Source organism: Cetorhinus maximus, chromosome 15 (genome assembly GCF_964194155.1).
Source record: "Cetorhinus maximus chromosome 15, sCetMax3.hap1.1, whole genome shotgun sequence".
In the NCBI taxonomy this organism is placed as follows: Eukaryota; Metazoa; Chordata; class Chondrichthyes; order Lamniformes; family Cetorhinidae; genus Cetorhinus; species Cetorhinus maximus.
This window is the reverse complement of record NC_135893.1, coordinates 25,999,277-26,012,867: the sequence shown is the minus strand read 5'-3', so window position 1 is coordinate 26,012,867 and position 13,591 is coordinate 25,999,277. Positions and strand designations below refer to the sequence as shown.

At 40.4% G+C, this 13,591-nt stretch overlaps 1 protein-coding gene across 1 annotated transcript in view; it reads left to right on the top strand.

The window, feature by feature from the left end:
* Positions 1–13,591, top strand: part of vps13d (vacuolar protein sorting 13 homolog D) — a 280,943-nt gene that overhangs the window by 85,511 nt on the left and 181,841 nt on the right. Inside the window, exon 24 of the mRNA XM_078558176.1 lies at positions 3,363–3,545. Within this exon, the coding sequence (XP_078414302.1) occupies positions 3,363–3,545 (183 nt within the window). The remainder of the gene's footprint in view (positions 1–3,362; positions 3,546–13,591) is intronic.

The following is a 13,591-nucleotide window of genomic DNA, read 5'->3' as shown; positions in this document are numbered from 1 at the left end:
CTGTCATTTCTGTCCATTTCTGGCATTTTCTGCTTTTATCTCAAGTTTTCATCGATTTTCTTTATTAGATGCTTTTCTTTTTTTCGGCAATTTTATGACCTTACCAGTTGAGTTCAATCAAAAATGCTTTAATGAAATAATTTTGCACCATTGCATTTTGCCGTAATTTAAAATTATATAATTAACAGTCAGTCCTTTGGAAACAACAAAGTTTAACATTATTAATTTGAGTCAGAGCGAAGGCCTTGAAGAAAGGGCCAGTAATTGCCTGTTACTTTCTTAATTGGATATATGAGTGCAGAAAGGTTTTAATGCAACCCAGGCCCTGTTGCTTTTTAAATATCATTTTGAATGGTTTTGTGAATAGAATGCCTACATTTGGTAATAATACAGGAAAGTAGAATGTCTTAAGGAGAAAGATGGTGCTCAGAGAGATGTGGAGACAATAGAAAATGTTAATCTCAAGTGAGGATATACTATTAGGCAAGACGTAACAGGAAACCGATTTGGGTGTCCTTACTGACTGGGTAATGAAAGTATAGCCCAAATATATTGTTTGAGTCTACAGGTAATTCTACAAACAGCTGATATCAATATTCTAAAACAGCTGGTATAAGGATTTGAAAAAGAGCAACAAAGATGATAAACGGCAACTTGTATTTATGTAACACCTTTGCCCTATGAAACGCCCCCAGGCACTTCTGTGGAGCAATTATCAAACAAAATTTGACATTGGCCCTCATAAGGAGATATTAGGGCAGATAATCAAAAGCTTGCTTTAATGAGATTCTTAAAGGAGGAAAGAGAGATAGAAAGTGTAGAGGTATAGTGAGAGATTTCCAGAGCTTAGGGCCTTGACAGCTATGAAATCCAATGAACATCTCCCAGCTAGAGCCTCTGAACCATGACCAATCTGCTAATGCCACAACCGCTTACATGCTGGTACTGGGCATTCAAAATGAATGATGCTGAAGGGGGCTTCAAAAGACAGTGACTCGGTGAAGTGCGATTGTGGTGAGCAGCTGCTAACGATGAACAATCTGCTAATGCTACTGACATTGCCAAATACAGCAATAATAGTGGCATGTATTGCCTTGTGGGAGGGAATGGTATGAAGGTAGAATACAATGACAAGTGAATAAACTATTAAACATAATCTTTTTATCTCTCTTTATAATTCGAGTCACATTGGTGATTTTATCAAAACATTTGACCAATTCAAGAAACAGGACAAAGGAAGGGCACCATCTATTTTAAACACAGTTCCTCCAATAGCAGATTGAATTTTTATCATGCTATTATAATAGAAAATGTCCCATAGTGCTCTATCGATGAAAAATCAAAGTGTTCAAGAGTTAAATGAGATGATTGAAAATGTATAAGAACATAAGAAATAGGCGTAAACCATTCAGCCCCTCGAGCCTGCTCCGCCATTCAATAAGATCATGGCTGATCTTGTGTTTCGATTTCCACATTCCCATCTAACCCCGATAACCTTTGATTCCCTTGACTAACGAGAATCTATCTGTCTCTGCCTTAAAAATATTCAATGACCCCGCCTCCACCACCTTCTGAGGCAGAGAATTCCAAAGTCGCACAACCTTCTGAGAGAAAAAATGTCTTCTCATCTCTGTCCTAAAAGAGTGACCCCTAATTTTAAAACAGTGGCCCCTAGTTCTGGACTCACCCACAAGAGGAAACATCCTTTCGACGTCCATCTTGTCAAGGTCGTTCAGGACCTTGTATACTTCAGTCAAATCGCCCCTCACTTTTCTAAACTCCAGTGTTGTTGAGAATTTATTTTTTATCTTTTGAGAATTTTCAAGGATGAGAGAGAAATAGAAAAGCGGAGGCATTTAGTGTGAGAGTTTGGAACAGTAAGGTTAAGACTGTTCATTGGTGGACAAGGAATACAGTGGAATTGAAAATTGGAGGGCTGAAGAGTTTTTTTTTTCTTTCACAGGGTGTGGGCATCATTGGCTATGCCCACATTTGTTGCCCATCCTTTAATTGCCCTTGAGAAGTTGGTGGTGAGCTACCTTCTTGAACCACTGCAGGCCATGTGGTGTAGCTACACTCAGTGCTCTTAGGAAGGGAGTTCCAGGATTTTGACCTAGCCACAGCAAAGGAACGATCAAAAAGTTCCAAGTCAGGATGGTGTGTGACTTGGAGGGGAACTAGCAGGTGGTGTTGCTCCCATGCAACTGCTGTCCTTGTCCTTCTTCTAGGTGGTAGAGGCTGTGGGTTTGAAAGGTGCTGTCGAAGGAGCCTTGGTGAGTTGCTAATGGATGCTATACACTGCTGTCACTGTGCGTCAGTGGTGGAGGGAATGAATGTTTGAAGTGGTGAATGGGGCTCCAATCAAACGGGCTGCTTTTTTCTATAGAGTGCCAAGCTTCTTGAGTGTTGTTGGGGCTGCACTTGTCCAGACAAGTGGAGAATATTCCATCACACTCCTGACTTGTACTTGTAGATGGTGAACGGGCTTTAGGGAGTCAGGTGGTGTGTTACTTGCCACAGAATTCCCGGCCTCTGACTTGCCCTTGTAGCCACAGTGTTTACGTGGCTGGTCCAGTTCAGTTTCTGCTGAGACACAAGTAGCAAGAAGCTAGTTGAGGTAAATTGGGAGTGAGGCTAGGGAAGGTTTGAGGAACAGGAACCCTGCAATTGTGGGACAATGAAGTTGAGGATGAGCTGGAGTTGTTATGGTTTGTCTAATTAATAATTATCCAGTAAGTGTTGCAAACAATTAGAAAGTCTATACATGTGGTAGAATTATAAGACTGGGAATGTCCAAATCATTGTTGGATGCTTAAGTGCATACTACAGAGCCTCAGAAGGTACCAGTAAATTTTAAACGAATTGCTTTATAACACAAGAGATCTAGGTATTCTGATTTCAGACTATTCTGCAATGAGGCAACTGTGTTAAAAAATAATACCCCTTGCACAGCTCTAGGCTCATGAAATTCAAATCTGGCAAATCAGAATGTAATGGAAATTGAATCACCTGGACTATGTGGGTTATTGCATGTTTGCCCACAGGTTGTAATTTGAACACCAGTGAGTAAGACAAGGCAAAGCATAAGATATTCTGTATAAAACGGACCCTCAGTGCTCATAAGACAGTATGATATGTGAAACTATTGAAGACACTGTAAAGGGAGTTAATGACCATTAATGTTCTGATAAAAAGTAATACCTGAAATGTAAACCTGTTTTTCCTCTTTACAGGTGCTGACTGACCTATGTGTGCGACTTTGTTGCTTTCATTTCAGGATTCTAGCGTTTGCAGGTTTTATTTTCTTTACAGAATGGCTAGTCATCTTTATCTCCTCTTCTCATCTGCTTTATGGATTCTAGGTGCGAGACAGGGCACAGAGAGCTTCTCGGATCTTACTCGACATTGAGGCTGGCGCTCCAGTCCTTCTAATCCCAGAAAGCTCCAAATCAAACCAGCTGATTGTGGCAAACCTTGGTAAACTGAAAGTGAAGAACCAGTTCTTATTTGCTCGGTCACCGGGTACATTCTCGCTGCGAGACAAGGTAGAAAAAATTACCATAGTTCATGTCTTTTTCCCTCAACTGGTGAGATTTAATTTGTCCCTTTCTGTTCCATTTTTTTTGCCAGTTTCACTTGTTATGTCTGCATGTGTTCTAGAAATGCATGCTGAGAAAGAAGACTGCATCCTTCTACTATTTACCAGAGAGAGCAGGAAGCATGGTGTTTGAAAATTGGGATATGGTTCAAGAGACTGCTGAGTACTTGCTGGCCAACAGTTGTTATGGGTTGATCTTGTCAAAGTCTGAGCCTTTATAGAGGGGAAATGGAAGAGTTCAAGTTAAATAAGATGACTGAAAACATGGTTGCAAATACAGGCTTTGCAACTTTTTAAGACTGAGAGAAATAGCAAGTTGGTGGGATTTAGGGAGAGAGTTTGAAAGAGTAGGATCCAGACAATCCGTTGGCGAAGAAAGGGGAAAGGAATGAATAGGAATCTAGAATCAGAGAACTAGCTGAGACATACAGTAAGTCTCAAGGGCTGGTGGAGGTAAGTGGGGCAAAACTAAGGTAGAAATGGCATATGAGAAAGATATGGTTTAAAAGTTGAGTTTATAAATTGGGGTTCATTATTTTTCTCACCTTTCACATGTAAAAACTGATGGAGTTTATATTTATGCAATATTAGGGGATTCCCTGATGGCTTGGTTGATAAAAGCAGACTATAACTGAGCAACCCAGACCAGAGATTCTCACTTGTGATCCCTTGTTCATGCTGGGATACTGCAGTTGGCATTGATATCCTGGATAAGGCAAGAGAGAAAGCCTATATTTGCTGATAGAAATTGCCGGCAAGTTGATGTTGGGTGAGGTCAGTATCATGCTCAGTTATGACACCCTGCATAGCCATACGCCCTTCAGTATTCATGATCTCAACTCAGAACTCACAAATGGAGAATAACCATTTGGACAAGGTAGCCCAGCGAACCAGGCCCTCAGAATATTCTGTGGTTTTATGAGAAAGTAGAAAAAAAGGAAGAATAAAGTAAAAAATGAATAGCTTAGTACTCTTACATCTTTTGCTTATTGAGAGAGTTTGGTTTTATATTAAAAACATGTAAGGATGAAGTTGAGATTGAGGCAGTGTTAGCAGGATAATTAGGTTCCTGTGTTTGACCTGGGGCTGAGACTAAACTGTGAGGATAATGAGTCTGCTGCATATTCCCGGTTTAAGATATTGTCAAGATAATGGATGAGTTTGTATATGCGTAATCTGGATTTTGGGCTGTCTTGTAAGGATAATGACTGTGATTCAAAAGCTGACTTGAGACTGACAATGATTTGTGATTCTGTATTGAATCTGGGCTGTGTTGTTAGGCTAATTGCACGTTTGCTGGCATTTAAGCTATGCTATCGGTTAGTGACTGATGAGCTGTGCCTGACCTGAGGTAGAGGCCGTGTTGTCAGGATAATAGCTCGTATCCTGTACATGACCTAGGTTTGAGGCTGTCTGGATAATGAGCTTTTCCTATGTGACAGGAGTTCAAAAGACTGCATTATCCAGTATTCAGAGCCCTCACTCCTCAGTACAAAATATACTCTTCAAACTTCAGTCACGTACAGTGTAAACATATCCTACGTGATAGTCACATTAATTTAATATTTAATGCAGTGGAAAGTATGTCGTATTTGTAAATTCCAAACTTCAAAGGAGTACTAGACCATATGTATAATTGCAGAATTTTGCTGATGACCTTCCTGAAGAAAGCTAGCGCGCTATTCATTTAATCTTTTGCATTCGCTACATGTTTGAAACAGTTGAATTATTTTTAATCAGTTTCTGCTTTGTCAGTGTTATGGGAATTTAAACTTTTTCTTGCCCTTTTCTCTTCTGAGAATTTGATTTTGCACGCCAATTCATACAAGGATCCATCATTACTGAAGGTACACAGACAAGATCACCTGTTTGTTTGGAAGTTTTGCAGAGGTGATGTGGTAGTATAGCAGCTTTCTTCTATGTGTTCATTCACTTTTCAAAGCACCTCCATGTCTTTTCCATTTATGGTAGAGGATATATATAGTAGATAGTTCTCATCTGCATATTGTAAAGGCTGCCCAGATTTAGGTGTAAGTTTAAGTGATTTAAGAGTGTAAAAATTATTATGGTTGGGCATGAATGTGAGAGTCTTCAGATGAAATCTAATTCATTATTTGCCATTGACTTGTGAGACTTCTATGTTGTAAATTCACTAATGGTGGTTTACATTCCTTAACAATGCATTCAGATTTAGGATTGGCACATGATATTAATGGGTTGTATGAGATGGTGAAAGGTGCCCCATTTCTCAGTCCTGTGTTGGAATGGATTGGCTGAGGGTATTTGTATCTCTTAATTTTGAGAATGAAATTAGTTGGTAAGCAGTAACTCCTATCCTTGAATGTTATGGGGGAATGTTATAAAGGTGCTTTCACTACTGAGAATGCTTAAAATGGAAATAGATTTGAGAAAGTACTTTCGTACCCACTCTGCATGTAAGAGTGTGTGTGTCAGCATTCATGTGAATGAGTTTCTATCCAGCAATTTGGTGAAGAATAGATAAAGATATGTCTCTTTGATTTGTATATGAACACAGATCTTTCAACAACCAGTGCATCTGTAGAGGGGTGTGTGTGAATTTGATTTGACCCTAGTTTCTGCATGTGATATGTTATTTGAGAAGAACCTTGCACTAGCGTGGACTGAAAGCACTGCTTGCGCCCCATGTTTCAGATGCCTGCATGAAAATTGCTGTGTTCTTTATCGTTCTTAATCTTATATTGAATGGCCCTTGGAGATCATTGTAGTGTATAATCCCATGCAACTACAGTGAAGTCAAGATAATCCATTGTATTGCGTCACATAGAACAGTCTATTCGACATAGCATGATATGTGGAATAACTGTTGTCATAGTTATTGGTAAACCAATTGGCCAGGAAAGCAATGCAGTTCAACCTAGTCTCTATTGCATTATGAAAACCTTATTCCTGATTGGGCTTGATGTTTGTGTATATCAGTGTCCTGCTGCATATTGTATTTATACCACAGGTATGATTGTGTACACAAACTGGTAGCTAAGTTTTCTTTTTAGTTTATTACAACAGAATTAAACTGAAAAACCTCAAAGGAAATTGTTACATTCTTATAAAAGTATTGTTCTGTAGATACTAATTTAGAACAGCTTGGGTGTCAGCCGTGCCTCAGCGGTAGCACTCTTGTCTCTGCGACAGATTGTGGGTTCAAGTCCCTCGCCACGATGCTACTGTAGTACTAAGGGAGTGCAACACTGTCGGAGGTGTGTGCATCTTTCATATGAGACATTAAATCGAGCCTCCGTCTGCCCTCTCAGATGGATATAAAAGATCCCATGGCAGTATTTTGAAGAAGAGCAAAGGCAATGTCGTGGCCAACATTTATCCCTCAACCATCATCACAAAAACAGATTATCTGGTTAAAATCATATTGCTATGTTTGCAGTGTGCAAATTTGCTGCCACATTTTCTGCACTGTAACAGTGACACTTCAAAAGTACTCCATTGGCAGTGAAGCGTTTTGAGAAATCTGATGGTCATGAGAGGCACTTGTATAACTGCAAGTCTTTTTTTTAAAGTTGGGTGGCAACATTTATATAGAAAGTACTGAAAATACCCTTGTGGGACATATATGTATGCAGGCAAACACCCAACAGGGACACAACATACTTCTCATACTTCTATACTGTAGGATGTACAGCTGGTCAAACAAACCTGAAATATTCCAACTTGAATTTTGCATGTGTCTTCTCGAATCACGTAATTACATCTGCCTTGTTCTTGAGCCTGAGGACACTTCAGTTTCAGGCATATAATCAGTAACTTACACAACTAAAACCCTAAGGTCCCACCTCTTCATACACTGCTATCATCTGATCAAAATGCATTTTAACTTCCCAAACTGAATCCCTCTATAAACTCCCATTCTTTGAATAAATTGCAAAATGATAAAAGCAACATCTTGAGAATTTAACAACCAGCACTTAGTGCAGTGCAGAGATCCTCTGCCTCATCAAAACTGTCTAGAGAAATGATTAAGCATGTATCACCTGCAGTGAAGATGCCAGTTATAAGCATGCCTCATTGAGTTGCACATCAGAGGGTGGGTTTTCTGACTGCTGTTGTCATAAGAATGCTTAGCATGTTCAGTGAAAATTCTTCTTCAATGTTTTACTGTTAGTGTTAGCCTATTTATTTTACGCCTCTATGTAAATAAGTCCAGGAGTGATTTAGCATGAGTGTTTTCAGTGTTCATAGAACAGCACTGGCTGAAAAGTCCTTGGGTTTTCAGACAGCTTGACTTTGGGAATGTACCCATTCTTAAAAGGGAAGAAATATCTAGTAGCTTTTATTAAAATACTGTTGCAGACAAGGGAGAGAAACAGACTGAAAACCCAAATTCTTCTCCCCTTCTGCCTGTAAGATCATAAGATGTAGGAGCAGAAGTAGGCCATTCGGCCCATCGAGTCGGCTCCACCATTCAATGAGATCGTGGCTGATCTGATAATCCTCAACTCCGCTTTCCTGCCTTTTCTCCATAACCCTTGATTCCCTTACTGATTAAAAATCTGTCTATCTCAGCCTTGAATATGCTTAATGGCCCAGCCTCTACAGCCCTCTACGATAAAGAATTCCACAGAATCACTACACTCTGAGAGAAGAAATTCCTCCTCATCTCTGTTTTGAATGGGCGACACCTTACTCTGAGATTATGCCCTCTGGTCCTAGACTCTTGCACAAGGGGAAACAACCTCCCAGCATCTACCCTGTCAAGCCCCTGAAGAATCTTAGATGCTTCAATAAGGTCATCTCACATTCTTCTAAACTCCAATTAGTACAGGCCCAACCTACTCAACCTCTCCTCATAAGAAAATCCCTCCATACCCGGGATCAGCCTAGTGAACCTTCTCTGGACTGCCTCCAATGCCAGTCTATCTTTCCTTAGATAAAAGGACCAAAACTGTTCACAGTATTCTAAGTGTTGTCTAATGCCTTGTATAGTTTTAGCAAGACTTCCCTATTTTTATATTCCATTCCCTTTGAGATAAAGGACAACATTCCATTTGCCTTCCCTATTACCTGCTGAACTTGTATGCTAGCTTTTTGGGATTCATGCACGAGGATTCCCAAATCCCTCTGTGCTGTAGCTTTCTGCAGTCTTTCTCCATTTAAATAATATTCAGCTCCTCTATTCTTCCTGCCAAAGTGCATTACCTCACATTATATTCCATTGCCAAGTTTCTGCCCACTCACCTAACCTGTCTATATCCCTCTGTAGACTCTTTGTGTCATCCTCATCACTTGCTTTCCCACCTATTTATGCGTCATCCGCAAACTTGGCAGTAGTACATTCACTTCCCTCATCCAAGTCATTAATATATATTGTAAATAATTGTGGCCCCAGCACTGATCTCTGTCACACTCCACTAGTTACAGGTTGCCATTCTAAAAATGCCCCCCTTAACCCAACTCTCTGTTTTCTATTAGTTAGCCAATCCTCTATCCATGCTGATATACTACCCCCAACACCATGGGCTTTTATTAAGTAGCCTTATGTGCAGCACCATAGCAAATGCCTTTTGGAAATCCAAATATGTTACATCTATTGGTTCCCCTTTATCTATCCTGATTCTTATCTCCTCAAAGAATTCTAATAAATTTGTCAGGCATGATTTCCCCTTCATGAAGCCATGTTGACTCTGCTTGATTATATTATGCATTTCCAAATGCCCTGCTATTACATCTTTTATAATAGACTCTTAACATTTTCCCAATGATGGATGTTAAGCTAACTGGCCTATAGTTGCCTGTTTTTTTGCCTCCCTTCCGTTTTGAATAAGGGTGTTACATTGGCAGTTTTCCAATCCCCTGGGACTTTTCCAGAATCTAAGTATTCTTGAAAGATTACTACTAGTGCATCCACTATCTATGTAGCTATTTCCTTTATTATCCTAAGATGCAACCCATCAGGTCCAGGGGACTCATCAGCTTTTAGCCCCATTATTTTCCCTAGTACTTTTTCTCTAGTGATAGTTATTGTATTTATTTCCTCCGCCCCCCCCCTGCGACTTTTACCCCTTGATTATTTAGTATTTCTGGAATGCTATTAGTGTCTTCTACCGTGAAGACTGATGCAAAGTATTTATTCAACTTCTCTGCCATTTCCTAGTTCCCCATCATTATTTCCCCAGCCTCATTCTCTAAGGAGCCTATGTTCACTTTGGCTTCTCACTTCCTTTTTATACATTTAAAGAAGCTCTTACTGTCCGTTTTTATATTACTTGCTAGTTTACCCTCAAAGTTTATTTTCCCCCTCTTTATCATTTTTTTGGTCATCTTTTGTTGGTTTTTAAAACTTTTCCAATCCTCTGGCTTACCACTAATCTTTGCCACATTGTATATTTTTCCTTTCAATTTGATACTATTCTTTTCGTCCTTGGTTAACCATGGTTGGTTTATCACCTTCCTAGAATCCTTCTTCCTCACTGGGATACATATTTGTTGTGAGTCATGAACTATTTTCTTAAACATCTGCCATTGTTCATCAACCATCTTTTCTGCTAAACTCCTTTCCCAGTTCACTCCAGCCAACCCTGCCCTCGTTCCTTTGTAATTATCCTTATTTAAGTTTAGCACAGTTGTTTCTAACCCAAGTTTCTCACTCTCAAACTGAATGCTAAATTCTACAATGTTATGGTCACTGTTTCCTAGAAGATCTTTTACTCTGAGATCATTTAGTAAACCTGCCTCATTGCACACTACCAGATCCAAAGTAGCCTGATCCCTGGTTAGATCCACAACATATTGTTCTAGGAAACTATCCCGAATACACTCTTATGAATTCCTGCTCGTAGCTACCTGTGTCAATTTTATTTTCCCAATCAGCATGAAGATTAAAGTCACCCATGATTAATGTACTGCCATTTTTACATGCCCTCATTATCTCCTGATTTATTCTCTGTACGACAGTATAGCTACTGTTGGGGGGCCTATAGACCACTCCCAGCAGTGTCGTCTTCCCCTTGTTATTTCCTACCGCCACCCATATGGATTCTGTATCTTCCAATCCAAGATCATTTCTTGCTATCGTACTCATTCCATCTCATACTAACAAAGCTACCCCAACACCCTTTCCTTCCTGCCTGCCTTTCGAAAAGTCACATACCCCTGAATATTTAGTTCCTAGCTTTGATCTCCTTGTAACCATGTCTCCATAATGGCTATAAGATCATACCCCTTAACCTCTATTTGTGCTGTTAATTCATTTATCTTGTTCCGAATACTACATGCATTTAAATAAAGAGCCATTAATTTTGCGTTTTTACCATTTTTCCCCCACTTTGACTCTATTTGCTGCTTTTTTTTAATGTTTGTACGCTCTGTCCTTTCCGGTCACACTCTGGGAATCATTACCTAAATAGTTACCCTGCAAGGCTGCCAAATCCTTTTGCTTTGTAAGCCTACGTATCCTCTTTCCAGAACCCTCCCCCCCTCTACTTAGCTTAAAGCCCTCTCCACAGCCCTAGTTATTTGATTTGCCAAGTCATTGGTCCCAGCACGGTTCAGGTGAAGCCTGCCCCACCGGAACAGCTCCATTCTACCCCAGCACTGGTGCAAGTGCTCCATGAACTGAAACCCATTCTTCCCACATCAATCTTTGAGCCACACATTTGAGCCCTTGACTTTATTCACACTATGCCAGCTTGCCCGTGGCTCAGGTAGTAATCCTGAGATTATTACCTTGGAGGTTCTAGTTTTTAATTTAGCTCCTAACTGTTCAAGTTCTTTCAACAGAACCTCCTTTTTAGTCCTATCAATGTTGTTGGTACCAACGTGGTCAACGACAACTGGATCCCTCCCCTCCCACTTCAAGTTTCTCTCCATTCCTGAGGAGATGTCCTTAACCCTGGCACTAGACAGGCAACACAGCCTTCGGGACACACGCTCATGGCTGCAGAGAACAGTATCTATCCCCCTAATTAAACTGTCCCCACCACTACTGTTCCTATTTCCTACCCCCACTTGAATGATTCCCTTTATCACAGTGCCATGGTCAGTTCGCTCATCCTCCTTGCAGTCGCCGCTCTTGTCCACACAGCTTGCAAGAACCTCGTAACTGTTGGACAATTGCAGGGGCCGAGGCTCCTCAAACGCTACCCCCTGGATTTCCATACCTGCTTCACCTGCAGTCACACCCTCCTGTCCCTGATCACAGACCAAATTTGAATTACCTAAGCTGAGGAGTGTGACCATCTCCTGGAGCAAAGTGTCCAGGTAACCTTCCCCCTCCCTGATGTGGCGCAATGCCTGCAGCTCGGACTCCAGCTCCTCAACTCTGATCCAAAGATCGTTGAACTGCAAACATTTACTACAGATGTGTTCGCTCTGGATCACCTTGGTGTCCAGCAGCTCCCACATGGTGCAGCAGCAACACATCACTTGTCGTGCCATCACTATCACATTTTATTTAATTTATTAATTCATTACTCTAGTATTCCTGCTCTTTACACTTGAAGAATCCCCCACTCTTTACACTTTATTGTAATTATTTTTTACACCAGTATCAATCCTATACTTAACAAGCTATTTTTAAGAAAAAGAGAAAAAAAGACTATAGACCTAAACACAAACTAAAGACCTTACTTTTACTTTAAAGCCTAGAAATACTCACCTTTCTGCTGCTCTCTGCGCTCTTTTCCCTGTTGTTCTCTTTAATGGTCTCTCATCTCTCTCTGCGCTCTTTAATGGTCTGTCGCCTCCCTCTCCGTGCACTTTAATGGTCCCTCGCCTCTCTCCGCTCTTTAATGGTCTCTCATCTCTCTCTTCACATTCTTTAATGGCCTCTGTACTCAGAGTAGTTGAATTTTGATAAGGTCAAAGTGTTCCCAAACCCTAATTTTGTGTCCAGTCAGTTTTTGCAAAGTCATCAGCAGCAAACAAGGAGCATTATTTATTCTCACACACTTTTCCTGGAAATATTTATCGCTACTTCACACACACCACATACACACAAGAAAGATGCAGTAAAAGAAAGCAGGTAAGCAGTAAATCCTTACAAAATATCAAGACTAAACAGAATAGTTAACGTTTCATGTGACTGTGAAAGTCCAGTGGGAGGTGGAACTTTTCCACCTAGAGTTGAAGTTCAGATAGCTGAATACAGGATTCCATGGAGTTTCTTCGGAATAAGAGATGCACAGGTAGTAGAGAGTCTCAGTAATTCTTGTAGCCAGAAGCCCAGTTTCCTACTCCAGACGAACTCGGAATCTTTCAGAACAGGTTTCAAGGAGACTCTAAACTTTAAACCTTCTGGCTCTGTAAAGGCCAGATGTTATAGCCTATAGATTTCTGCAGTTACATTTCTTCTGTTGTTACTTCTGCCAACTGCTCCAAAGCAAGCAGGTCTTTATAATAAAAGGCTTTCAAAAATCAAAGAATTTGGTCTTGTGATGAGTGGACATTGATACAAAGCAATTGATAGTCATATTAACAAAGTAGCTTTCACTTCCCATGGTCCGAACCATTGATATATAATAGAGGCAGATAGAGATCCTAAGCATTTCCTTGCGCATAGTCAGTTTCATTAGCTCTCCTTTGCTACCTGCCAGATCTGGAGTCAGAAAGTGAGAGGGCTTGTGCTATTTGTTTTGGGGTAAGTCCTGACAATGGCAGGTGTGACATTCCACAAGGATGTTGTGTAGGCATGTCTGTTGCAATTTTTGGAAGCTTCCAGAGACATGGCCAACTTGCAGTTGTAAACGTCAAGTGACCTGTGGCAGATATCTTAAAGATCAACAGTGTTCTTTTTAAAGATGGCATATGGTTTGTTTTAAACAATTGTAATGTCCTCATGCCTGCTCGGCATGACATACTCTTTAATGGAAAAATGTTACAGGTTCACTTGTAATTTCTTCGCTTTTCTTTTTGAAAGTGGCCTGACAGCTGCTTTGGAGCTGCCAGCCCAAGCTGTGCTAGAGATTTGGAATGCAAATTTACTAGTTTAATTCATTTGGACACTAT